General features: G+C 52.5%; 1 protein-coding gene across 2 annotated transcripts in view; it reads right to left on the reverse strand.

The window, feature by feature from the left end:
- LOC308180209 (discoidin domain-containing receptor 2-like) overlaps window positions 1-26,449 on the reverse strand; it is a 60,310-nt gene that overhangs the window by 21,708 nt on the left and 12,153 nt on the right. Inside the window, exons 1-6 of one of the 2 annotated variants that reach the window (XM_080561427.1) lie at window positions 22,805-25,287; window positions 11,731-11,868; window positions 7,192-7,294; window positions 4,802-5,030; window positions 456-603; window positions 141-246 (exon numbers count right to left, since the gene is read on the reverse strand). In XM_080561427.1, coding sequence (XP_080417553.1) covers window positions 141-246; window positions 456-603; window positions 4,802-5,030; window positions 7,192-7,294; window positions 11,731-11,794 — 650 coding nt within the window. In that variant the 5' untranslated portion in view covers window positions 11,795-11,868; window positions 22,805-25,287. Of the gene's footprint in view, window positions 1-140; window positions 247-455; window positions 604-4,801; window positions 5,031-7,191; window positions 7,295-11,730; window positions 11,869-22,804; window positions 25,288-26,449 lie in introns of those variants that run through there. The other variant, XM_080561428.1, reaches the window with a different exon arrangement.

Consider the following 26,449-nt stretch of genomic DNA (forward strand, 5'->3'; position numbering starts at 1 on the left):
CTTTGGAGAATTAAGAGGCTAGCTTGCAGCCAGAGAGGTCTCACCAAAGAAGAGTTGGGGATACAAGACACTAATGAAAAGGTACGTAAGAATAGAGAATTTGCACAGTGACCGAGAGAGAACAGGACGACTTCTCCCACCTGCGCTCCTGGTAGCCATCATAGGTCGAGTCATTCAGATAAACGATGGGGAAGCCAGGAGCCGCTATTGTCCCTCCTTCAGGAATGCTATAGGATGCCAAACCATCTAAAAGAGAAGGCCATATACCTCAGAAACACAGCAGCAGCAGCCTTCCATCATCTCTGTCCACATGATCCTTTCATTTATGATGTGGACCAACAGAAGCAGTTCGGTGGGCCTGGAATTCCCTCTGCATACTTGGGGACACAGGTGAGCCCCAGACAGCGTTGTGCAAGGACTACTGTCCTGTGGCAGGCATGGGAATTGCTACTTACCGTACCAGACACAGCCGTACAGCTCCACCCTCATACAGACAGTCATCGGCAGCTCTGTCACAGGGATCACCCGGATAAAGCGAGCAATGATGGGAGGCCGAAGATCTTTCAGGACCACGTCATACGTATCAATGTTGCCTTGGATCACCTGGAGAAGAGAAGTCCTTATCAGTAACTTCTCCCTGTTGTGCGATTCATGTGTACAGGGGTGTAACTGCACCCCATCACTTCAGACCGGAGAGATTTCCCACACAGTACCTGCAGAGGGGCGGCTGCTGCTGCTCCCCTCTCCTACCCAGGCAGTACTCTGGGGAGAGGAGAAAGGCAGGTGGGAGATGAATGCACATGTGGACCATATGCTGCAGAGACCTTCAGAGTTACTAGTTCATAGCCTCTCTTTCCCTCATCGCTAGTTACCTGGCAGAAAAAGGACATCAGGACCCTCTATGAAACACTGTACAAGCCAACAAAATTTCAGAGGTGCCGCAGCAGCTGGTGGACGAAAGTTCCCACAGCACTGCCATAATCACCCCATCCTGCTGAACTGTGGCCTGATACGTCAGGAACTTTTACCTCCCCTTCCCCTCAGCCTCACTGCAGTTCTGGGAAGGGTCCCCTGCTCGTTCTGGCAGTCAGCGAGTGGAAACAGCTGAAGCAGCCATCCTCCCTGCTGGTGGTGGGCACAAAGTGCCTAAGGGATTTTGGAAGGGTCTGGACCTACAGAGACAGGATAAAAACACTTTTGACATCAAGAGTGAGCAACAAGCGTGGGGGCTCCTGTCCAAAGATACTACTCGTGGGAAGGATGAAGCAGAGGCTGAGGTTGCTCAGAAGACTACATGGATTGCAACTGCCGGTGTACGGGCAACTTAAAAGACGAGGGAGGCCAATAAGGGAGCAGAAAAGTGGCTTCCCCTTCACAGGGAAGATCTCCAGAGAATAAGGGTGACTCATGAGCACACTGAGAAGCAGGAGAACTTATGGTACCACAAAAGGAAGCCGCTCAGAAGGCTGCATCTCTCTGAAGATGAGCCAGGATTACAGCACAGAAAGGCTGCTGAAATGGAGAGGAGGTCACCTCTGGGGGTCCTCTGAACTGCACCAGGAGAGCTGGGAAAGTTTCCTGCACCTCGTTGTACAGGCCTGCAAAGCTGCACCGTCCCAGCAGCTGACCAAACAAAACCAGAAGCTGACTCTCTTAAGGGACAGGAGACACCTAGATAGACTGAAGCATCGTGCAATCATCAGCAACACAGAATTAGGCAAGGGTAAATGCTGGGTTCTGCACTTGGGACTGAGCAATGCCAGGCAAAGGGACGGGCTGGGAGACGAGTGGCTGGAGAGCAGCCCTGCAGAAAGGGAGCGGGGGTGCTGGTGCCAGCAGGCTCAACGTGAGCCCGCAGCGTGCCCAGCAGGCAGTGTGCCAGCAGGCAAACCGCATTTTGGGGTGCATTCACCACAGCTTAGCCAGCCGGTCAAACAAGGTGACTCCCACCAGGCCTAGCACTGCTGCGGCCTCAGCCTGAACACTGAGTGCAGGTCTGCACAACGTGACATGTTCTCCACAACGCGGAATGGATGTTAAGAAACTTGAATGCATCCAGAAAAGGACAACAGAGTTGGGAAAAGGGACGGAAAGCATGGCCAAGAGGAGAGGCTGAGACACTTGGGCCATCTAGTCCGGAGAAAAGGAGGCCGAGAGGAGGCCTCACTGCTCTGAGGGAAGCACAGAGGCAGGTGCTGGTCCCTGCTCTCCCGTCACCGATGATGGGACACGTGGGAACAGCACAAAGCTGTGCCAGGAGAGGGTCAGACTGGACGCTCGGACAAGTTTATTTACTGTGAGGGTGGTCAAACACCGGACAGGCTTCCCAGAGAGGCAATCAGGGCCTCCAAACCTGTCAGGGCTCAAGAGGCAGCTGGGTAACGCCCGCAGTAACACGCTTGTACTTTTGGTCAGTCCTGAAGTGGTGAGGCAGTGGGACCTGGTGATTTTTGTAGGTCCCTTCCAACTGAGCTATACTAACTCTTCTTCGGTAAAGGACAGTCAAAAAGTTTGTTTCTTGAGACTCCTCAACAGGCTCTGAATCTGCAGCCTCTTACCATCCCTCTTCCTAGGAGAAACACCCATGACTTCTTCCAATGAACCAGGGACATAAATAATCCTTGTCTTCAGGAACCAACTGCATAGCAGGGAAAAAATGACATTTTTGCCTGCCCTGTATGGACATCTTCTGAGAGAAGCAGAAGACAAGATGCATTTTGCACAGCACCTCCACAAGCTGCCATTAGGTTGCTGAGCACACGGTGACAAGCTGCCTGTGGACAAACTCAACACCTGTCTCCAGCCCCAGCTGCTGCTGGTGCCGACCAATGCTCCCAACAGTATCGGGAAGGAGCGGTGCTGCAGGCAAACCTCCACACGTGGCTGATGCCACAAGTCAGTGAGGGACCAGGATCCCACAGTGTTGCAGCATCAGTGCCACTGGAGAGCACCATCCTTAGCTGGTGCCAGAGACAAGGGGACAGCAGCTTGAACGTTTGCCTTTACTGAGCAAACCAGAGCTGGAAGCGACTCCTGGTGAGGAGCAGCACATGCTACATGTCTGATGACCCAACATCCTGCGAAGTCCGAAACTCAGCAGCCCAGAGAAGGCTGGTATTTCTGTGTGCGTGTATTTTTATTTTTATTTATTTAGAGATCAAAACCATTCATTTGACCTCCTTGGACAGAAACATGCCAAGACAGGCTCACATAATCGCAGTCCAAAATCCCAGTGACTGGGCATCTATCAACTGCAGAACTGGAAGAGGCCTTTTTAATGCACACAAACAAGTATACCAGGATCTTGCACCTACATCTACATGTCACTGCAAGGCTTGAATGATTTTACAGGACATTTTTACCAAATGATTTGACCAGACCACACTGCTTTTGAAAAAGGGTTTCACTAATGGACTATGCCCCTTACTGTTGACACATTTTGAAAAGTACATGTTTTACAGAAAGTCATTTTTCAGAGGAGCTGAAATGGCAGGAGTAAAACACCATTGTGCACATCATGCCCAGAACAACAGGAGCAGAGGAACAGAAGCATCTTCTCTAAGGACACCAGGAGGGACAACTTCTAGGTCTCACGATGGAGAACACGTGCACACAGTGACAGAATATACGTGGACTTACACATACACAGAATGGAATAGGGGATAGTTTAGATTATAGTATCACACACAGCTCATACATGCTCATTACCTTATTATGAGTTAAGAGGGAGATCTTGCAAATAACTGACCACACTAACACAGACGTGAGTGCCTGAGAACACTGCCCTTCACAGGACTGGGATGGGGAGAAAGGGGCATTTAGCTGCTTGTGGACATTGTGACCAACTGAACTCTGGTGCTACTCGAGACGCAGACTTCACCTAACAACATACCAGTGAAGAACAGTGACCCCCACAGCGCTTGAACTTCTCTTTCCAGCCTACAAACAGAGCATTTATAGCACACGAAGTCTGAGGGACGGGCAAGTAATATTAAAAGCCAAAGGTCTTTACTAATACTACTAGGTATTAGTACCTAATACGATCTCTGGCATTAAATACAGACCCCGCTGTGACTTCCAAAGCAACCCCAGTGCTAGAAATATCACTGTACCCGCTACCTTTCTAATCTGGCTTAGGTCTTCAGCCTCCTGAGGCAGGGTTTTTCAAGCCAGCTTGAAGCAGGGTGATCCAACTCAGACAAGCTTATTCCTTCCCAGGAAGTTTAAGGAAGGCTTATGAACATGACCAGAGTGCTGCTAGTGCTGCACCGTGTGCTTGAGTCTGCAGATAGCAGGAGACTGCTGCAGAGAAGCCCCTTTGGGTATGCGTGCTGAGTACGTTTCCTACCCTCTATAATTCTTCCTCCCCATAGCTCCCTACATTAAACACTGCTACCAGACATCCAGATCCTTATCTCCTTTCTCTGCCACCTCCCTTTCTTTTTTAATCACAAAACAGAAATCTGCTTTGCAGCTTCCAATTTAAAGGTGAGTGTCCAGCTGGCAGAGGGACATTCACATAACGTTTTGACTATGGACAGAAAGGTAGCAAAAAGCCACAGTTTTTAGTCAAGGCAACGGCTGTGATTTAGGGAAGCAGGTCAGGGGAATAACAGTCCAACATCATAGCAAACACAGGAGTAAGACAGAGGACACTGAATGCCTGATGATAAACAGGGAAGAGTCAGAAGAAAGTAGGATGCACCAGGCAAGAAACAGAGGACATGCCTTCTGCAGTCTAATTCATAGAGACTTGACTTGAATTCTGCATGCTCCACGATTCAGTTCCTACTACACCCACCTTCCTGCCCTGACGATCCTTCCAGGAGATCCAGCGCTCTCCATTGCGGCTATAGTCAATTCGGTAAGCACGGGCGAATTCTTTGCCCGTGGCACGGGCATGCCGTCCCTGAGTCCCAATCAAGGTGATGAAAAAGAGCTTATGCAGGTCAATCTGGAGGAACTGTACGTCTTCTGGTTGCAGCAAGCCAGCTGGGCACCAGGCTCCATCCCCCTCTTCCCTTTGTAACCTGGGGGAAAACACGCACATTAAAAAAACTTGACTTCCAAGGACCCATCCTTCCCAGTAGCTTCGGAGACACCTTGAAACTGTGAGAACTGGGTGAAAGAGGCCTATTAGCAAGTGAGATGATAGTTGGCTACCAAACACCTCTCCCTGTTGGGCTGATTGTCTATTGAGACTTATCAGAATGCTGTAGCCAGTTTTGCACTGTTCAGATCAACTCCCTTGGATTTAGTTACGTCTCCTTAACTATAAAGTCATTTCTTTCCCAAAAGCAATGCTTTAATGCTGATCAGAAACAACTACGTTACTCAGTAGGAAACTGCATATTGCTTGCTTTTTAGCATCATGCCTGGAAAGTGCATCCTTGCTTCTACATCTTACACAGTATAGCCTCAACCTCTGTTCGACCTCCTGCTACAGCTCTAACAAGCACGAAGAGGAGCTATCTTAAACATTTTAGAAAGAAAAGCTCTGCCCATTTACAAACTTTTCTGGGTCATCTCAAAACGTCTTTCACATTTCTTTCATTCATCAGACTTGCTAGCAGAGGACACTGCCAGTGACATGATGCGGAACCGTCTGGTTAGGAGTTGAACATTGTGGCACCAGATGCAGAGCTTCAGGTTTTTGTCCTTGGAGACTGCATGCCAAGAAGGGTGCTCTAGCAATCAGTAGGTGGAGCCACTAAAGAAAACTCTGCCTTACCTAGGCTTCTCTAGGCTGAGCTGTGCAAGCCAGACGATGGTGAAAGATTTAAATGTGGAAAACTTATCTGGAAACAAGATGGCTGTGGTATCTTCCACAACAGATTTTCTAGCAAATGGGAAGCCCTTGAAAGGTCCTTGTCTTTCTGACAGCCATCCCAGCTCTACTTGACGGGATCGCTGAGTGCTGTCAGCCCTCATGCATCAAGGAAAGAAGTGCCCAGCAGGAGACACTGGAGGTCAAGGTACAGGCTAGAGCAAAGACTTTTGTCTCAGGTTGGTCAACAATGTGCTGCTTGTGCAAGACTTTCTTCCAAGATGTGGCAAGTAAAACAAGTTACACGAAAGGCATGAAGGTGATTGTGAAATGACAGGGGCAGACATCTGCGTAGGACGGCTATGATCTCTAACAAAATTAAGTCAGCTACGGGATGTCTTCATGTCTGCACTCTGTGGACGCCCAGCTGCCCTAACAAACAGATGATGGTAGCAGATGGTAAGTGCTGCCTCAGGTATTTGCAGAGCTAGGGATAAGCCATACTTCAGAGAACTAAATGTATCTCCTGGGTTTCAGGCCCAGGGGCTTGTTAGAACTCCATTAACACACGTGACATGTAAATCTTTGATCTACCACAGACTAACAACAAAATCAAGCATTAGGAGAGTTTTATGATTTTTGATGGCCCAAATTCTTTGTAAAAATGCACGCATTGTAGTTTACCTGAAATTCCTATCTGACTCGCTTAGAAACTAAAGGAATGTTTGATATCATCAAAAAAAAAACCAAGTCTAAGGAAACTTCGGTTTGTAAATATTTTGAAAATCATCAGTTAGTAGCTTCAAGAGAAACGAAACAACAAAAACGAAAAGCTGACTTCATGAAAAAGACCGTAGTATTGCTTGACCTTGAAAGAAAATTCTGAAGCTGCTTTTTTAACAGTTCTCCAACTCTATGATTTCCAGGTTTTTGGGTCAAAGTGGACACAGCCCATTTCTTCAATAGGATTCAGTTGAAAAGTCCATCCTCATTAATGATTTCCAATGATTTAGCTTCAAACGCTCAGGAAGAGTCCCAGGAGCACTCTTCCTAGCTGACCTTTACTTCACAGATCCATTAGAGATTTATTCATAGAACTACAGGAAGACCAGGGTTGGAAGCAACCTTTGGAAATCTAGTCCAATCTCCTGCTCACAGCAGGGTTAACTCCCTTGTGCTGCTCAAAGCCTTGTACAGCCAAATCCCGCAATTCTCCAAACACCAAGACATCACCACCTTTCTGACAGCTCTACCACTTCACTCTCATGGGGACAACTCTTAATATTGAGTCAGAATTTTATGCGTTGCAGCAATGCAGTACTTCAAGGGTGAAGGTAAGCAAAAGCTTATTTCTCAATCATATCGGATATCTAAAAACATTTCATTTTTTTTTAAGTTACACGTTTTGTCAGGGATTAACCTACCGTGCATACTGGGGTCCTGTGGAATCATACCACTGGCTGGAAGCAGTGATGTCTTCATCCCTTATCGTCCCTTCATGCATTCCCAAAGGGTAACGGCATATAGCTGAAAATGGGAACAAAAGCAAGTAAGAATCAGTACCAACTCTTTTTAAATCACCAGACAAGTTTAATTAAAAGACTATCATGCCTAGGGAATAAACGTGGTAACGATAAAGTTAGAATGCAAATAAAAAGGATGAAATACTTCATAATTGCTATAAACTAAAATTATGTGTAATGAAATACACTCAGAGTTAGTGTCATTCAGCAGAGTTCTGGCACAGCAAAAACTTTACAAAGAAGCATTTTAAGAACAAGAAATCCAAACCCATACTAGTCTTACTGGTTGCATGGAGCTATTCTACAATGAAACATTATATAGGAATAACGGTGCAACATAAAAAGGAAGTAATTGTTAAAGTTTTTGCTGCTTCCTCTGGAGTAACCCAGATGCTTGACTTGCAATCAATAAGAACAACTGTTATTATTCTCACCATAAGTGAGAAGTTAAAGAGCACCTATCACAGGTGACCAAACAACTCCAGCTTATGGAAACATCCGCACCGTTGTGTCACTGTGGGTTAGAGCTTACATTTGAGTGAAGCCCCTGATCATCCACACTGCTCCACCCTGGTCTGCCCCTGCCTCTAGCCATGAGCGGAGCAAGCATTTCTCTCCAGGCATGCTTCTCACTCCAGCTTGGTGCCTCCAAGGTGTACAGACAACTGCCTCAAGCCACAGGGTTCTGCATGCTCAACACAGCTCAATCCACCAAGGACAGTGCAGACGTAGCTCACAAATCTATGCGGGCCAAGCCCTCCCCTCTGATGTCATGTTTTAAATATGTTTTGGAATATTAGAGATGCTTCGGAAAACTCAGTCTTAATGTATTCATTAAGGCTCAGTATTCAAAACAGGCAAGCAAGATATTTTTGTCAGACTGACATCAACAGTAGATTAAAGAAGTTATATGGGATTAAATCATGAAACAATTAAAGGCAAAAACACAGTCACTGACAAGTCCCAGAAGAGAAGGAAACGCGCCCTCTTATACAGCATCGGTCTTTGTGCCCTGAGCTCGCAGCAGCCCCAGCTCTTCCCCTTGCCTGGCGTGACACAGGCAAGTGACAGCACATGCTGCAGCCTCTCCAGAGCAGGACGCGTGCCGGCTGCATCCTCAGCACATCCCCACGGCCACGCTGCCTGCTGCCACGTCAGCAGCTCTGCCTGCCCTTCCCTCGGGGAGGGCACTGCCTCGGGTGTCCTCGTTTCCGTTTCTCATGACCGCTGCCCTTACACCAAGCCTGGGTAGGGCTGTTCACTGGGTTCTGAAGCTACGAGACAAGACACAAGCCTGAAACCCACCTTTCCATTACCACCATGCAGAAGAAATGCAGGCTGAATTTACCTGCCAGATTTAATGCAGAAATGCCTGTGCACAGAGGTTACCGCGATAGGGTTGGGCTGCAGCTGCTGTCAGGCACAGCATCAATGCACGTGTGCGGTTATTCAATAATCTTGATATGTTATTAAATAATTTTGTAGAGGAGATGGATGGTGAGATGACAATGTTTGCTGATGACCTCAGATTATTTAATATAAGAAGATTCCAACTGACAGAAGAAAGCTCCCAGGGTACTGTCTGACTGCAGTAAAACAGTGCAAGAACTAGGTGAAGAACAACTTAAATGTACAGACACAACTAAGACTCCAAAACAGCTCCTTCAGGATACGTGGGTTACCATGCAGAGGAAGGAGACCATTCTATGAGCAGCTGAATGCACATAAAATCAAACAGAGAATGCAAAAACCAGAGCACACCATTACCCAGCTGTCTGCATGCATGGTCAGATGCTGGTCAGCTATGGAATATAGCTTCCTTTTCCCATCAAAAGGTAAAGAAAGCAACATAGATGATGCACAAGGAAGGATCAACAGACTCATGACAGAATAAATTACTAACGTATGACAAAGATCATTTACATCCTGAACAATCCCTTGCCGCCTCTCAAAATCTCAGAACTAGGAGGCATCAAAAGATCAGGTAGCTGAGTTCAAAACCAACATATGCACCCTTAATCTGCTAAACACTACGAATGCCAAAGTTTCACATGGCTTCAAAAATCGGCTAAACTCACAGAGTCAACATGCACTAACAGCTACCAAACGGAAACACACACGGTGCTAGCTCAGAAAGCTCCGAAGCAGCTCGCTGCAGTCAGCTGAGAGGGTAGCTGGGGGAAGCACCCTGTGCACTCATCCAGAACCAGCCAGGATGGGATCCTGCTGGAATCAGGACACCGAGCTGGGTAGGCCTCTGGTCTACCCTGAACATCGATCCATCTGAGGATCAATGATTGAACCTGTCTGAGGTTTCGTAGAAGGCCCGTTTACAGAAGAAATCACTAGAAGGTTTTGAAGGTTTTGGTCTCTGGCTGCGGTCAGTCCCGACACTCAGGCACGATGACTGTGGCTGCTAAAACCAACCCAAGGCGCTGACCCTGCTCTGATGCTAAACAGTAAGTTCAGTAAACCAGCCTGGCCTCACCTGGCTTAACTCTGACCTGTCCCACCATAGACCAGTACAATCCAATCCATTGCTGGAAAGCTAGTAGGCTGCTGACTGGTGAGTACCTAGAGAGTTCCCAAAAGGGCAGAATTGTCACCTGAAAGCAGAAAGGGCTTTTGTGATTCTGCAGTGGGAGTCCTCTCTGGTCTCACCTTTGTTAAGGAGAGCAGCCCCTACACCAATGCCACACGGAGAGCCAGGCAGGGACTCTTGGAGACTGGGAGTTATCGCAGTCCTGAACAAAACTCACTCGCTCACACATCCTGGGCTGGCAGATGGAAGCCAGAGCGGCCCTGGCATTGAGGGATGTGCTCTACAGGCGGCTGCGATTCACAGCAGCAGAAAGCTCTCACCAAAATGCGCATCCTATCAGACTCCTGCTCAGACTTCTCCGACTCCTTACTATGCACCCGGGGACACACCTGCCTGCCACGCAGATAGACACCCAGAGGGTGAGAAAAACGTCACAGCTCACATCTCTTATAGTGAGGTCAAACATCTGATGGCAAAAGGACTACACAGGATCCTTCCCAAACAGGTCTGGCATCATCCACAAAGCAGCCCCTTTGGTTCAGAAGGCACCTGCATCGCTTACAGGCCTGCAGCCAGTCTGGAGAGGCTTCAGAGAGCTCCTGGAACAGATCAGGGCATCACAAGGAAGAGGCATCATTTGGGCTGTGCGTCTGGGTGGGAACAACAGGGCACAGCCCTTGGGACAGAGGCAGCTGAACAGCTGGGGGAGCTGAGAAAGCAAAGCTGCTGGAGGAAGCCACAGCCAGAACTGAGAACCAGCAAAGCCACGTGCTCATTTCTCAGTGAAAGAAATTACTGCGAGAGGGTGGTACCACAGCCTGGTGCTCAGAGCCCACTCGACCAGCCAGGTCCTGCGGTGGGAGAGCTATTCCTGCACCTTTGGGTGCGCTGACTTCTGCACTTGCTACCGCCAAAAGGGATCTGCACGTGATTGACCCTCTGGCTGCTGTCTTCCCTGTCCTGTTCTTCCACTAGTTTTAACCATCGGAACCAGCTGGCAACCACTGCTCAAAGCTGGGCATTAGAGGGAGGCACAGCAATGCCTGCCGAGCTTCCTCACGGGCTTCGCGTCACTTCTGTTCAGTGGCAGTGACCTCAAGCTGCCGGGAACATCCACAGGCCAGAGCAGCCAGAGCCAGACACAGTCACAGGACTTCAAGCAGAGCCAGACGCAGCAGGGCAAACCAAGCCCCTCAGGGTAGCACTGCTGTCTCGCCACACCTTGGGACAAGCTGAAAAAGGCCTACAATCATTATTTCAGACTGTCTCTGGCTGAAACCACCTCATTATTGTGATTTTCGCAATATATTGCAGACCGTTATCTTACTCATCTCTGTCAGACTTCCAGCTTGCTCCATGCTGTAGGACAACAAGGCATTCCCTCCCCAAGGGCTCGTAGGCTTGTAACCCTGTCTCTAGCCTTGCTTTGAGCCAGGTAAGGTTTTTAAACCTTTCCTTCCACATCTCTCTCCCCAGAACTCTGCTTGCTGGCTGGAGAGCTGTGGTTTATGGTTTGCTAACTGGTAATTTGTTTTCCACAGCAAGCAAAGGCTCTCTGAGCCACTCTAGAGCCAGGTTTCTTCTGCAGGCCACATGGCCAAAGAGATGAAGAGAGGCCCAGAGCTCCAAGCAGGCTTGCTGAGGGCACAGACCCTCAGGTGGGTGCAGAAAGGAATATATATCCATGTGCCTGAGCCCTCCAGGGACTGTCAGGTGCTCCTCTCCAGCACAGCCATCAGGGAAGACCACCCATCTCGGGCACCCAGGGACTACATTAGTGACTGTGTGCGTTCATTACAGTTACGTGCATCCACCATGAGAGGCAAAAAAAAAAGGCTGCGAATGAAGACATGAAAGGTGAGAGGGCACGGTCCCCTCCCAGCCTGGCAGCTCCCTACCAGGGTTGACTTCGGTGCCAGAGGGCTCGGGCAGTGAGGCCAACAGCAGCATGCAGAAGATCATGGTAGCAGTCGGAGGCGCTGCACAGGGTCGGATGGGCGCGAGTCCTTCACAGGTGGCAGCTGCCGTCTACATTTCTGAAAGACAAAGCAGAGAGAGATGAGAGTCCTCCCAAGGCAGGACTTGCTATATTGTCATTGCCTCGTGATGGGCTGGGCAATTTTTCATGCCTTCAGAAGCGTCCTGACCCTGCTCTGATCCATCTTCTGATCAGAGGCTCGCTGATGAACGAACAGCTGCCTGATTACCCACATCACCTCTGGTGCTGTTAACATAACCCAGCTCGGCTGCCACATCTACCGTGCGGACACACTCAATGACTGCTCTTAAACAAGTCCAATGAAAAGTCATCTCTCCCCCATTTATTGATTGCTTTCCTCGTTATATTCACGAGTCCGGCAGCTGCTTCTACAGCAAACCTGCGTGGCCCAGCCGGGCTCCCCGAGTGGCACTGATCCATCCAAATGCACCCTTCCACCTGCGCCAACTGCCTGCTCCAAGCAGGCACTCTGAAACTTGTCACTCGATCTCAAGATAAACGTCTAAAACAGGGTGAAAACAATCTCTCCCTTCACATCTACGTGGCTGCCAAAAAAGCATGTGCACTCACACATGCAAGTACACTTAATTTCCTGTTTGGAAATGAGGAAAACTGCAAAGGGCTTAAACTCTGGCAATTCCAGTGGAAAGCCATGATACAACCCCTGTTCCTGGAGGTGTTATCAGTGAAGCTACGCGAATTCTTTGCATCCACATTCACTACAAACTGCCTCGGGAGGTTCCCATCCTGGAAGATTGCTTTACGGAAGGCAGGCTAGAGGGTCTGTCTCGTACTGAAATGGTAGAAGAAAACAGAACAAAACGATAAACAAAAAATTGCCAGAGCCAGAAGGTATTTGCTTAGAAATCCTCAGAGGGGCATTAAAAAGGCAAAAGTGGATGTTAGGATTTGTCAGTAGAGAAAGGGACCATCACCATGCCAGTGCGAATGCACATCTAAGAATGACAGAGCATCAGATGCCATTAGCTCAGAGTTGTGACAAAAGGCTGTATTTTTTCCACCCAACATAATTAAACTGTACAAGTCTCAGCCTTCAGTTGCTGTGGATACCACAACAATTGGCTTTATTCACTACAAAGATGCACTATGGGTTCTTAAAGCCGAAGGTAAAAGCTTTGGCTCCAGAAATCCCCCAGCTGGACCCCCAGGAGCTAAATCAGGGCTAGAATCACTGCGGCTTGCCCTGGTTTTATGCTCTTTCCTAAGGATTTGTTACTGGCCATTGTCCCTGCTGGATTCCGTCAGAGAAAACGCCTCCGAGCCCGACAGCCGACCTAAGGGCCTTCTTGGGAAAAACCAAACGGGGAGGAGGGGAACCAACGAGGCGGGTGCTGCCCCGAGGTGCTGTGCCCAGCACCCTGACACTACGAACAACGGGCAGAAGGCCTTATGATTGCCAGGGCACCTCCTGCTTCAGCCACCTCTTGGGACCCCTGGGAGCACCTTGGCCACGGCCATAACAAGGGTCTGTGATCCTGAGACCTCATGCAACCTGAGGTGGTGGCTGTGTAAAAGCAAATCAGAGGCGAGGAGAGGTAGCCCATGTCTCAGCAGCGGGGTCCAGCCATCAGGAGAGAGGTTCTGGGCGAGCCCTCGCGAGCTGCGTGTGCATCCGTGATGGTCTCCCCCCAACATGGAGGGGACCCCGCGACAGACGGTGCAGCTGCAGGTGCCATAGAGCAGAGACTTGCTGTAACTCCCTGGAGGGCGATTTTGTGAAGACGTTTTTGCAGCAGAGTTTGAAGACAGAGCTGGATGTTCGTCTGTGCGGGCGGTTTGCTAGGGTGCCCCAGCTGACAACGCAGGGCTCCCAGTGGGAACTGGTGAGAGCTGTGTGCAAGAGGACACCGTGCTCACACAGGGCCTTAGGAAGGAGAAGATCATGGGTCTTAAGGCTTTCACTTTATTCATCTTCCCGACATAGGTGGTGGGAAACCCAGCAGAGAGCATGGGGTGCCCTGACCATGGCCCTGGGCTCTGTGGGCACAGCCTGGGCTGGAGACGGTCTTGCCCTGGGGCCCTGGGCTGGAGCAGCCATGGAACAGAGCTGTGAGCTCCTGAGGGGGTCCCTGCAGGAGGAAAGTGCCCTGGAGACATCTCCCCAGTGACTTCCCAGACGGAGGCTTTGCAGCTGGCAGCCATACGGGGCAGCCCTCAGGCGGCAGAGGACGAGCACCCCGCTGCCCCGTGCCCTCAGAGCCTAGGAAGGGCCTGGCCAGCAGGAGGGCAGCAGGCGCATGTACAGACACAGGCAGCTCCCAGCAAAACCCTCTGGGAACGTGCCTTGTAGGTCAGCCAGGGTTAAGAGAAAGTGTGGCCAAAGAGCAGCAAAAGTCATCGTACATTGCCAGGTGAGGACAAGAGACGGCTGCTGATGCAGAAAAGGAATCAGAGCAACCCCAGATGTGATTTAAGTGCTCGAATGCCGTGGCCTCCTGTCTGATCCAAAAGCCCAGCAAAGGGCTCGGTAGCAGGGAGGCAGCCGCCCAGGGGGAGCCGTACAGCGTGGGGATGAAGAAGCACCCATCCTGTGGCTCAGCACCCGCAGCCCCACTGGGACAGGCTACCACCACCGCAGGGCTCCAGTGGCTGCAGGAGAGGCGCTAGGTCTTCGCGTAAGGGTTTGGCCTTTTAAGAGGATGACAAACTTAGCACAACTCTTACCAGGTTATGAGAACAGCCACCAATATTCCTGCAATGTAACAGATACGACGTGCAAGACAAGCAGCAACATTATCTCATTCGACCAGGTACAGAACAAACACCGTAATTTAATGCCCATCTCTGCAAAGATCATGTTCTAAATCACACCCATTGTATTGCCATCACGTTGTCATTTAGCCACCTGAATACAGCAATCAGAATGTAAAAATTAACATGAGGGAAGAGGGAACTGGGGGGAGCAAGGTAGGTCACAGAAGTGCCCAAGCACCGCGCCAGCAGCCAGCGGGAGCAGCAGCGGTGCCGGCCCCATCCTGCCCTGCTGGCTGCGGCCAGCACCCCGTGGGCCTGGGGCTTCCCCAGGACATGACAGGCACGGGGAGCTCAGCAGGTCACACACAAGTGGTGTGGCCGGGGGGAGCTGCCAGCTGAAACTGGAAGATGTGGCCAGAAGCCAGGCTGCTCTCCAGGAGAGACGAGGAAAGCTTCAGAGCTGGCTCCGGAGCTCACCTGTGCAGTTCTGTGCCCACGAATGCTGGCTTTGGATTTGGCCCTGAGACCTCTGCTTCCAGCCCCGTGCCCAAGGGTGTCCACGACAAGCAAGATGAACCCTCTCAGGAGGCGGCTTTCTGCAGCGATGGCAGAGGGAACCCAAAGGGCTGGCTCGGACCAGCCTCAAATCCCCAGGGAGCCACAGCTACGTGAGACGAATCCTCCCCTTTGTACGTGGCCGTGAAGAAATGCTCCCAGCAGGTCAGCCCTACGCGGGGACCCAGCAGCTGGGCCTCGGTGGCTGGTCCTGGCCCACCACCGAGGCCGTGGGGGAGTCCCGGGAGAGGAGCCGCACGCAGGGAGCAAACCGCGTCACTTCTCATCTGTTCGTGCCCTGCAGCTGTCACTGCCTCGAGCAAGGGCACCGAGAACGCTTTTCGATCCTGTCCCGTACTTAGAGGAGCCTCAGCCCCGCTCTGGAGCCCTTCCTGTTGGAAACTGTTTGAACAACTGCTGACGTTGAGTTTTTGCTAAGTCCACATCTCAGCTGGTAGTAGACTTGGTTTCCCAACTGCACACTTCCACGTGCCAGAACAGACAGGAGTACACCAACTACCAGCCTCTGTACAAGCTGCTCGGAAATCGTCTTCCTAATGACTTTTTCTGCCTAGACAGCTCGCTTTTCTTCCTAGCTCCTTCAGCTGCACTGGAGTCCCCTGCTTTGCTTTATGACCTGCCCACGTACACGGGAAGTGCCAACACTACAGCACAAGCCTGAAACCAGCACAAACAGGATTAGCAACATCCTCACAGAGGCAAGAAAGTGTTAAACTCCGTTCCCGGACTGAATGGATCAAGTTGCTAATTGCTAACAGCTGGCTGCAGGAGAATAAAATCCTGTTACAATCATTGTGAGAGTGGAAAAAAAAAAAATCTTCTTGCCGAAAAACTCCCTAAGAAACGCTAGGGAGGGCAGTTTATTCCCAGCGTACCCAGCAGATACCACGTCTAAAACCCGATCCATCCTCCCCAGAGGAGCAGCTCGCTGTGACCCCGCGCTGTCCCCAGCGCGGCGTGGGGCTTACAGGCAAAACCTCGGCACAGCGGGCGCAGGAGGGAGCTGTTCTTTAGTGATCCGCATGAAGAAGGTGGGACTTGGAGCTCCTCCAGGTACTGTTCTCCCTCCAGAGATCCATTACGGAGCTCTGGCATGTTTGCAAGCCTCTCTAGATCCCAACTGAAGCAGGCATTTGTATTAACTGGTTCCTTCGCAGATCATTACCTCGGAGCGGGACCTTTGGGTTTGTTGTAGGAATCCCATTAGAGATGCCCAGCACCGTGCCAAGACACACTGTGGTCACGACCAAGACCCACAGGTGTGCATGAAATGCGTGCTGTACAGCACGAGGATCTATCCAAAAATCGAAATATCCCCAAAGGAGGTTCAGGAATGGCAAGGACCATCCAACGTACCTGGACATTACAGCCACAAGTCCTAAAGGCCTTTAAGGAGGAAACAGCAAAGCTACTAATTGGGGCAATATCTGAAGCCTGAAGGCCAACAGGTGTGGTTTCCAGTTTTGTGGCTCCAGAACAACAGTGGAATTATTCCTCTTTGCCTCAGAACTAATCTGAGCCACCCAAAACCCAGCAGTCTGCCTCCGGAGCGCACACCTGAAGCCCATACAGCTCCGGTGTGACCAAACAAAACACGCTGAGGAAAATGCTCAGCAGAAAGCATTCTGATCACCTCCTGGAACATTTCACTTGATTTACAATTCCAATACTTTTCCTTGCTCCTCGTATTGATTTTTTAAGAGGACTTAAAGCTCCAGTCACCTCCTCCCTACACCCCCCCACTCACCCCTAACAAAGACCGTGCCTTTGCCACCCAGCTGGCTGCAGCCAGGAGCATGCAGGGACGGCAGTCGCAAGGAAAAGCAGCGTCTTCTGATTAAAACAACTGCCACGAGGCTGGGGAAGGCAGAGCTGCTCTCGGGACCCCTGGCCTGAGAAGATGGCTGCCCGGCAAGCAAGCACCAAGCTTCCCCTTAAGCAAAGTCGCAGCGCGGCCCCGGCAGCCGGCCCTGGCTGGGGTCAGGCAGGCAGCACGAGGAGAGGTCTGTGACAGTGGGGTGGGACCAGGCCTGGCTGAGCACAACGGGGACCAAAATCAACATGGGGACACTAACGGGGGAGCCAGGCAGGCCCAGCACGATCCTCACGTGAGGCTCCAAGGGGAGGTCTTGGATGCAGGTACCAGAGACGGTCGGGAAGGTGAAAACCCCGCAGCAGGGTTGGGAGTGCAGCGGGGAACGCGGGGCAGGAGCAGCGACCCCACAAAGTGGTGTCCGGAGCAGGGGCACTGCCGGACAGACGACAACAGCCAGACTTCAGGTGAAAGGGTTGGGTTAACGAGGTGCGTGAGAGAAATAAGAGGAAGTAACAGAAAAAGGGAGGAGTAACTAGCCTCAGCGTGACCCCGGAGGTAGCGTTAGGAGGCCTGTCCCCAGAAGGAACCCCAGAGCCGGGTGCGTGGCAGGGGCAGAGCAGGACGTGGAGGTCTTCGCGCACCTCCAGGTGGGTGAGACGGGGCTGCTCCGAGGCTGAGGAGGCTCTGAACCTCACTTCCACGCTGTAGCCAAGTATCTGATGAGGCCATTACAGAAAAGGAAAGCGACACCTCACTCTTGCAAGATTTTAGGAGAAAAAACACACTTCAGTCACCCATGCGTGATGGTTACTTAGCACTAGGAGAAGGCTCAGCCCGCAGACCCAAGCCCACGAGTGCCACAGCTAGAGCCAGGAGAGAGGCGTTCTGGCACACGTTGGATCCCCACCAGTCCTCCCATTGCCCATGGGCTGGTTCCAGGGGCAGGAGGTGCCCTCGGTTTGTGCAACTGCTTTGTCACAAACCAGATTTAAGGATAACAGAATAAATGCAATTTAATCCGCCGAGGTACCCGGGCCTAAATTACAACCAGAGAGGCAGAGCCAAAGATAAGGACCCGCAACTCGCTGTGCTAACACCCCAGCCGTTGGCTGTCCCCTTCGCAGCCGTGCCTGCCCCAGGGACACAAGCACACCCCGTGTCCCCAGCGAGCCTGTCCACGTGCAGGTGCCCAAGATGCTGGAGCCACCTCTAGGCTCTGGTCTCTGCATGTCGGGTGGTGCTGGGAGGGGAGAAGCGGCAGGATAACGGAGGATGGGCACAAACACGAAGCTCTGATCATCTCCTTCCCCCTTGGCCAAGCAAAATGATCACTTGGTCCCCATCAGAGCTTCCTTCCCACGCAGAACAGGCACGGGAGAGCACGTGGCATGCACATTTCTACTCTGTGCTTTACACTGGCATCTCTCTCCAGTTCTTTTCCTCCTCCTTTCTTTTTTTTGAGGTTGTTTACTTTTTTTTTTAAAACAATCCTTAAAACATAGCAACTACAAGCTCGCAGTATTCCTCCCCAGACCCACCATCTCCCACTCCGAGTCTCACGTAGCAGCCCTTTATATGACACGTTAACCACACAGATGACAGATGGAGTATTAAGAGCACTCAATCTAAACCACCTTCCTCCCTCCCCGTTCTCAAGGGGCTCCACCATAACCTTTTATTTAACTGCGCTCAAACTCGCACTCCGAAGGAGATCAGGTTACCGAGGCACAGAATTATTCGGGCTGGAAGAGATCCTCGGGAGAGCATCTAATCCCCCTCCTGCTCAGAGCAGGGTTAGCACCAATTTCAGAGCAGCCTGCGCGGGGCTTTGGCCGGCTGGGTCTTAAAATCCTCCAAGGATGGAGGCTCCCCCGCCTCGCTGGGCAGCCTCCTCCACTGCTCAGCTGTCCCCAGGGGGAAAGCTTTCTGCTCCTTATGCCAATCCAGACCTTCCTGTTATTTCCACCTGTGATCACTACCAGCCCTCCTGCCACATGCCTCTACCAAGAAGAGGATCAGGCTCTTTATGACCTCCTCTTGGTACCCCAAAGCCTTCTCTTGCCCCGGCTAAGCCACCCTCACTCCCTCAGCCTCCCGAGTGAGGTCACTATCAGGGCAAAGCTCATTAATATTTTCTCCCCAGTGACCACAGGAGAAGTCAGCCCTGGTTTGATTTCCCTCCATCTCCCAGTGGTTTCCTCATGAGCAAAGCAGGGACCAGCAGAGCTCGCCTCACACGGAGCCAGGGAGGAGCCCCAGCTATGGCCAGCATGGATCTACTCCCAGCTATTTCTGAGAGCTACCGTGCGGCACCATAAATCAGCCTACTCAACGCAGTACCGACCGGCGACACGGGAACTGGGATGCTGCCACCTTCGCGCACCTTAACAGCAGACACGGAGCAGACACCACCACCGCCCCCCCCAGGAGGGGCTCTCAACCCAGCGCCCACCAGCTGTGTGAGCACCACAGCCCCGAGCTCGCCGGGCGAGCGGACCCGCTGCCACCGCCGTCCCGACGCGGGGCCTCTGCTGCCTCCCGGGAGCGGCACCGCAGAGCTTCGTTGGGTCCAGGTACGTCATGTCAGCCCGGCTACTTGTGGCAACCGGGGCAGGAATCTCATTAAAAACCACAATCTGAGCACTTTCGGACAGGATCTGCTTTCCATCGGAGCACGTGGATCACCGAGTGGGTTCCTTCTTTAATTTGACAACCATTTACTAACCCATCAGCTCCCCCGGACCTCGCTCTGGCCTGGAGTCAGTCCCGGCTGCCTGCCGGTCACCTGCTCCCCCTCTCTTTTAAAGCACTGCTCCAACATTAACGTTTTCCCAAACTCTGGAAGCGCTGCAGTCTTCCCAGCCTTGTTCCCCAGCAGCAGGGATTCAGAAAGTTGTTTTGCCAATTTGCTTCAAGCAGGCTCCAGTCGTGCCCGAGTTTCGAAGATTGTGAAGCATTATCTGGTGTTTAACAGCCTCCCCCGTTGCCAGTGCAACAGAAGGTATTTCAACAGCCTTATGAAGGAGAGCACAGCATCCAGCTTCTCCCCAAACGGAGGGGACGCTTTGCTAGTAACAACACAGAAGTAATCAGTGGGTATTTGTCGTCTTTGTTTTTTAAATCTTTGCCAACAGTTCTATATAAACACCACCGATGAAATTTGTTGTCACACAGATATCAAAGTATTTCTCACTGCCCTGAGCTACATTTGTACTTTTTCGGTTATCTTCAGCTTTCACTAACTGCTGCCTTCCCGAATACCCAGCTTACAGCAACGGCTGCCTACCTGCACTTTTTTACAAGAATCTAGACAGAGCACTTTGCATTAAAAGATGAAATGAGCACCGGGCCGGGCTCTTTGCAAAACCAGAAGGGAAGTGAACTAGCGTATATAGCAGTGCACAATATCCAACACCACGCTGAGAATCTGCTGGGTTTTACAGGGGTGGAAGCCAAACACATAAGGGATGGTTCAGTGAAAATGAAAACAGAAACTCTGCGTTGGAGCATCGACGAGTTTAGCTGGCAATCTACTTCCCATCAAACCGCCGCAGAAATGCTAATACTACCAAGAGCTACGTTTTATGAGCTTTGTGGAGTGTCCCTTCATTCAGGAGGAGGAAATCCCACGCACCTGTCACTGCCCTCATCCCGAGCTCCAGGAGCACCACCAGCTCTGCTGTAACCCTACCACACAACATTTATAAGCGTGCAAAGCCGTGCGTTTACAACAAGAGGCCAAACCGGAGGAAGCTCTTCCAGTGTCAGAAAGAAGCGAGCGTTACCACCACTGATGGCACAGAGCAGAACAACTCCGAGGTGCAGGCAGCAGCGGTCAGGGTCTGGCTCCTGCCACCCCACGCTCCAGGGGCCGGGCTGACGGCGCTCCCGAGGACGAGAAGCCTGGGTGCACGTGGCTGTTCCGTGCTCTTCGAGCTCTGTTTACTACGCAAAGTGCTTTTAAAGTGTCATTTACAAAGTGCCTGGCAAAGGGGGGAGCAGCGAGTGGCAGCCCTTACCGATCAGCCGAACCCCGGCCACAAGCCCGCGGAGCCCCGGGAGGATTTTCAGGCAGGTCTAACCGTGTCCTGCTGGGTTTACTATTTACTAGCGCAACCCTAAAAGATAAAGTTTAACTTCTCGTGGAATTTTAATGAGCTCAGTGTTCCAACAAAATACCTAGCACGACCAGAGACAGCTCAGGGAAGATCTCTGCTCACCACAGTGTATTGCAAGCAATCAAACCAAATGTTTTGTTTATAAACAAAGGAAAATACAAGAACACTGGAAAAGCTCTCCTAGCGTTCAACAGCCATGGAAAGGCACAGAGGCAGAGTCTGATCAAATTTTCTCAAGATGGACCAGAAACAGGAGCTCACGGAGAAGTAATAAGGTTTCACAGTTACCCAGAGAAGGCAGGTAGCTGTAGGGAAACCTGAAAATCCTGGGATTGTTTAAGGCAATGAGGAGAGAAATACGAGAGCACACGAGGAAAATAAAACATGCAGAATAATGATGTCTAGACCAAAGAAAGGATCCCATTTACCTCTTTTCCATATTGAAAATGAACTGAAATTAAAAAACAACAAATTAAAGTTGAGGAAATGAAATTCCATGGCAGACCATGCACATTAAGCCTCCGGGACACGCTCCCGCACCGCTTTGTGGCAGTAACTCCTTAAAATATTGGAAGTGGATCCCTGTAATAAGAACATCTGCAGCTACGTTAGCAGAGTAAAAGGAAAGGTGCGCTGGGTGCAAGTTTCCATCCAGGCAGGCAGAAGCAGGCCCGTAATTAACGCGACCAGGAAGCTCTCCTCCAGGGGCAGGTTATTCCCCGTGGCCGCAGCCGAGCTCTCGTGGCATAAGGCAGGCACTGCCCGAGACGAGGCTGGGCGCAAGGAGGTGGGCTGCGATCTGCCCCAGCTCAGAAAGCTTTGTGTCTGTGCACGGAGATCACTCCGAGGTCTTGGGCAGCTGGTTGCGTGGCCTCTCAAAAGACAACAACGCTGTCCGCTTTTTTTTTTTTTTAAACAGATTATCCTCTACGACCCAGAAAGAGGTGGATGAAATTTCAGCTAAAGCTCTTAAACAAACACCCACGGAGCTGAGAGCGACCCTGGAATGGCCCAGTGTGAACGGGGCTATTTTGTAAAGTGCTCAGCACCTGAAAAAAGGGGGTTTACTGGGGAAATAATCAGACTTACCAGGGGCGGCTGCTACTGGAAAGCCCCGTGCTTAACCCTAACAAGGATTCGCAGGAGCTGCTTCCTGCATGCTTCCACTTCTGTGTCTCAGGCTAAATGTGAGCCTGAAAAGTTTTACAGTGAGAAAAAAAATGCAGTGGGTGCATCAGGAGGGGACAGGGAGGTCTGCACCTCCCCGGGAGCAGAGCACGGGGCTGGAGCCGCGGGGCTCGGGCGAGCTGCTGCCAGCCCCGGCTTTCGTGCATCCCCCTCGCCGCCCGCCCCGCAGCGCTTCACACAGGCACGACTGACAAAGCTCAAACACCACGGGCTCGCCTGGAGAGCCCCAGCCCCAGAAAGGGCGTTTGTCCCGGGGAAGGGCACCAGCCAGCTCCCCGTTTCAATCAAACACAAGAGAGCCCAGATGCCAGAGGGCCCTGGGCACGCAGCGCTGCGGCAATACCCGCAGGGCCGCGAATCCCCCCGCAGCCATGGGAAGCGAAACAGGGCACGGAGAGCCACCGCCTCCCTCCCAGCAGAGCCAAAAGCCTTCAGCTCCCAGCTCTGCCACCCCTACAGCCCCCAGCAAGCTGGCTGTTTCGCCAGTTTGGGACAGAAAGGCGCCGGGGGAGAGCTGGCAGGAGGGAGTTCAGAGCCGAGCCACGCTGGAAGGACCCTACCTGCCTCGCTCGGGGGCTGCTGAGCGCGGGGAACGACTGCAGCGGGGCTGCTGGGCTCCACAGACCCAGCCAGGCTGTAGTTTCGACATTCCTTGCAACTTTCCACCAGCACACATGATATGTTCAAACTTGAGCAACTCCTCCCTCCTCCCTCCCTCCGCGAGACGCAGACAGGCCCAAGAGATGGCCCTGCCTCTATCATCGCAGTTCCTATAGCAACTCCCGGCCGAGCAGATGGAAACAGAGCTGTTTGCTCGGCAAACCGGCCTCCTTGGATTCCTCCGCTCTTCCCCGCTCCGCTGGCCCCTCCTCGCTCCAGCGCTCTCCCCAGGGGCTGCTCTGCTGGCACTTGGCCCAGGCTTTGCCTGGATAGAGGCCAAGCTTTGAATTCATTTAGTAAAACCACAACATAAAGCAGCTCTCCTGCTCAGGAAGCAGGGCCCATGTAGTCCCAGGGGCAAGCCAGGCCCCGGCACGGCACCGCAGAGCCAGCTTGCACCTTCTTGTTTAACATGGCTGCTTGCGCTCGCTGGAAAAACCCGGCGCAGACGTCACCGCAGCCTGCTGCCCGCGCTCAAAACCCTCCGCTGGGGAGAAAGGGGGAAAGGTAAAAAGCAAAGGCATAGCCAGTCACTCATTAAGCCCGGCCGACAGGCTTATTGCAGGCAAAGAGCAGAGCAGGGGGCTTCTCCGTCACCTGGCCTGCTGCTGCTGGAGCCTGCCCCAAAGGAGGGAGAGCCCAGCACCAACACTGGGGTCAGGGCAGCTTTGCCACAGCTGCTCACCCCTATGGCCCTGCGAGCGCTGGGATCCCGCAGAACCGGGCTCGCTAGAAAATATAAAGTTACCAGAAGGTGGCACTTGGTGAGGGGGGCATCACCGACGCTGCCCAGCATCGCTCCTCCACCTCGCGCCGCTGCCCCTGTCCACAGCCGGGCTCTGCCCCACAGCTCCAAGGCTTTGGGGAGGTGCGAGGAGGCACAGGGAGCTGCGCTCATCTCCCGGTCCTGCCCCCTGGCACGGCCAGCAGGAGGCTTAAACCCCGCAAGTGACTTGGGGCCGCCCAGACCCCTCCTCTCCTTCCCAGGGGAGGACAACATCGCCAGCACAGCCTGGTCTCCTGGAATTCACAGCTCCCCGCCTGCTCAAAGGCTGTAAGGTAGCTGCTGTGTTTGGTGCCCTCGCGGCCTGTTTGGTGCCAACAGCGCCAGGGCATCACCACTCCTGCGCTCTGCCACGAGAGGCAACGGGACCGGGGCCTGCAGCAGCAGCAGCACAGCCCCAGGGTAAGGGGCACACGGAGGTGGGTGACAGAACACAAGGCCACTGCTATGATTTCGTGTTTTGGGGCACCAAGCGTGCTGCTGTTGCTATATGATCAGACACCTCTAAATGCAGGGGCTGGAAAGCAGGAGGGACAGAAGGGACTGCACTAAAGAGGGCCCCGGGCAGAGACACCAAGGAGAACTGGCATTGCTGGGACTCGAAGCAGGGACAAAACGAGGGAACTGCACAGAGGCTGAACAGGCAGGTGGCACCCTGCCACGGCATGTCTGCAGTACCAAGTCCTTTGGGACGAGGGCATCAGCGCGGTGACCGTGGGAGCGAGCGGGTGCGTGGGCTTGATTCAGGAGCTGGAGCAAAAAGTCGAGGAGCTGGTGCCTCCGCAGCGGGAGGCTGGCCTGGGGGGCTGGAGAAACAGCACAAGGGTCCCACGGCGAGGTAACATCGCCACTCGTGTGGTCAGAAACCCATTCCAGATGCAATCGATTCTGGGAGCTGGGGGGGCAAGGTGCGAAGCTGCAAAGCCACTGCTGCAGCCACCGGCCAGCCCCGCAGTGTGGCAGCCCCCAGCAGGCTGGGCCCAAGCTCACCTGGGTGACGGAGGCTGCTGGGATTTGAGAGGAACGTCACCTGGGGTCACCGGTATGACCCCGCTGTCAGGGGGCCAGCAGCAGGGATACAACCGCAGAGGGAGGTGGAAGAGCAGAAGTGCTTGGCTGGCTCGTCAGTTGGGAAATGTGGGTGCTGGCCTCCCTCCAGCGAGGAAGCCACAAGGCAGGGACAGGGACAGGGCCACCACGTCCCGCTCAGACACCCAGCAGAGGGAGGTGTCCTTCTGGGCGAGTGGCAGCTGGGCAGGATGCTGGAAGCAGATGCTGCTGTTGTGTGCGGTGACACTCACGGGGATTCCACAGCAGGAGGCTGAGAAGCACAGATGGCAGCAGAGCGATTCAGCCCATTCTTCCAAGATTTATACGCTGCATTAGGCTTCAATGAGGAATCACAGTGAAGCATGAACAAAAGTAGCAGGTATTTGGAGTATTCAAAGAGAAGAGAAGCAGCAGCCATGAGCCAGACTGTGCCCACGCCAAATCTGAGCTGGAAAATGCAGCTGCGAGATGAAAGACGTGGTCATATGGGCAAGTCAGATGCCTCCTGGCTCCATCTTCCTCCCTGCCTCCTTGCCCCCGCTCAGCCACACAATCCACCTCTGTACTGAGAACAGAAAACTATTTACTCTTCTTCTCGTGTTTTAGCGCGCTAATCAGCTCGGATGAGGGGACAATCCCTAGGGCTCTTCTGCAGCTTGGGACGGGAGCACATGATGAGCGGTAGGCTGGAGACGAACAGACACGAGGTCTCTCCGGGCCTGGGAAGTCCCACCCCAAGAGGGTGGTACCGATTCAGATAAAACACTTCGGATGAGTTTTGCCAAAATCCGGATGCCTGCCCTGTCGGCATGACTGCACGTGGCCCGAGCTGGGCACAGGCCCTCGGGGTACGCCGGGACCACCAGGACCATGAGCAGTCAGTGGCAGAGGGCACCTCGGGGCATCCAGCACAAGGAACCCAAGGGGGACACCAGTAACAGCACGGGAGCCGATGCCCACCCCAGAACCAGCATCGAGGGGCTGGCAAAAGCTTCCCATGCCCCCACAGCCCCGGGAAGAGCAGGGGCCCGGCTTGCCCGTGGGTTTGAGGAGCTCCTTTCCCAGGGGCAGGACGGCGCCGCGGAGGCACAAAGAAATCCGCTGATCTTGCAGTTGGCCTCGCCTGCCTTCAGCGCCTCGACGCAGCAACAGGCTCCCTGCTGGATGCCCTCTGAAATGTAACTTTATCCCACCGTGTGCGCTCCCTAATCAATCCTAGGCATAAAGCAAAGCAGAAAACAGCCCCTTTTTTTTTTCCTTCTTCACTGGAACGGACCCAAATATGCACGATAACAGATCCCACTCAAAGCTATTACAAACTGGAGCACTGCAGCGCGTTTCGCATCTCGCATCGCAGAGGGAGCATACTTCTGCAATAGCATCACCGCCTCTCAAATTGTGTGTTTGAGAGACTTCCTAATGACCTCATAGCAGCACATGTGACCAGTAAGTCATCTTCTCAAAGGACTAGAAATAACATCAACAGACCCTGTTTTGGTTTCGCACAGAACAGCTTTCTGCAGCATGAGCAGGTTTCCAGGCTGCGAGGAAGCGGAGCCAGCTCAGGCCAGGGCTGGCATTTTCAGCTCCCAGCAGATCGTGCTTGGCTTCGGCAAAGATCAGAGCAATTAACAGAGGAAGACCGATCAGCAGATACTTCAATTCCATACACAGATTTAGACACAAGAGCTTGTTTATCCTGATACGGGAC

The sequence above is a fragment of the Anser brachyrhynchus genome (genome assembly GCF_964034855.1).
Source record: "Anser brachyrhynchus genome assembly, chromosome: 19".
Taxonomy (NCBI): Eukaryota; Metazoa; Chordata; class Aves; order Anseriformes; family Anatidae; genus Anser; species Anser brachyrhynchus.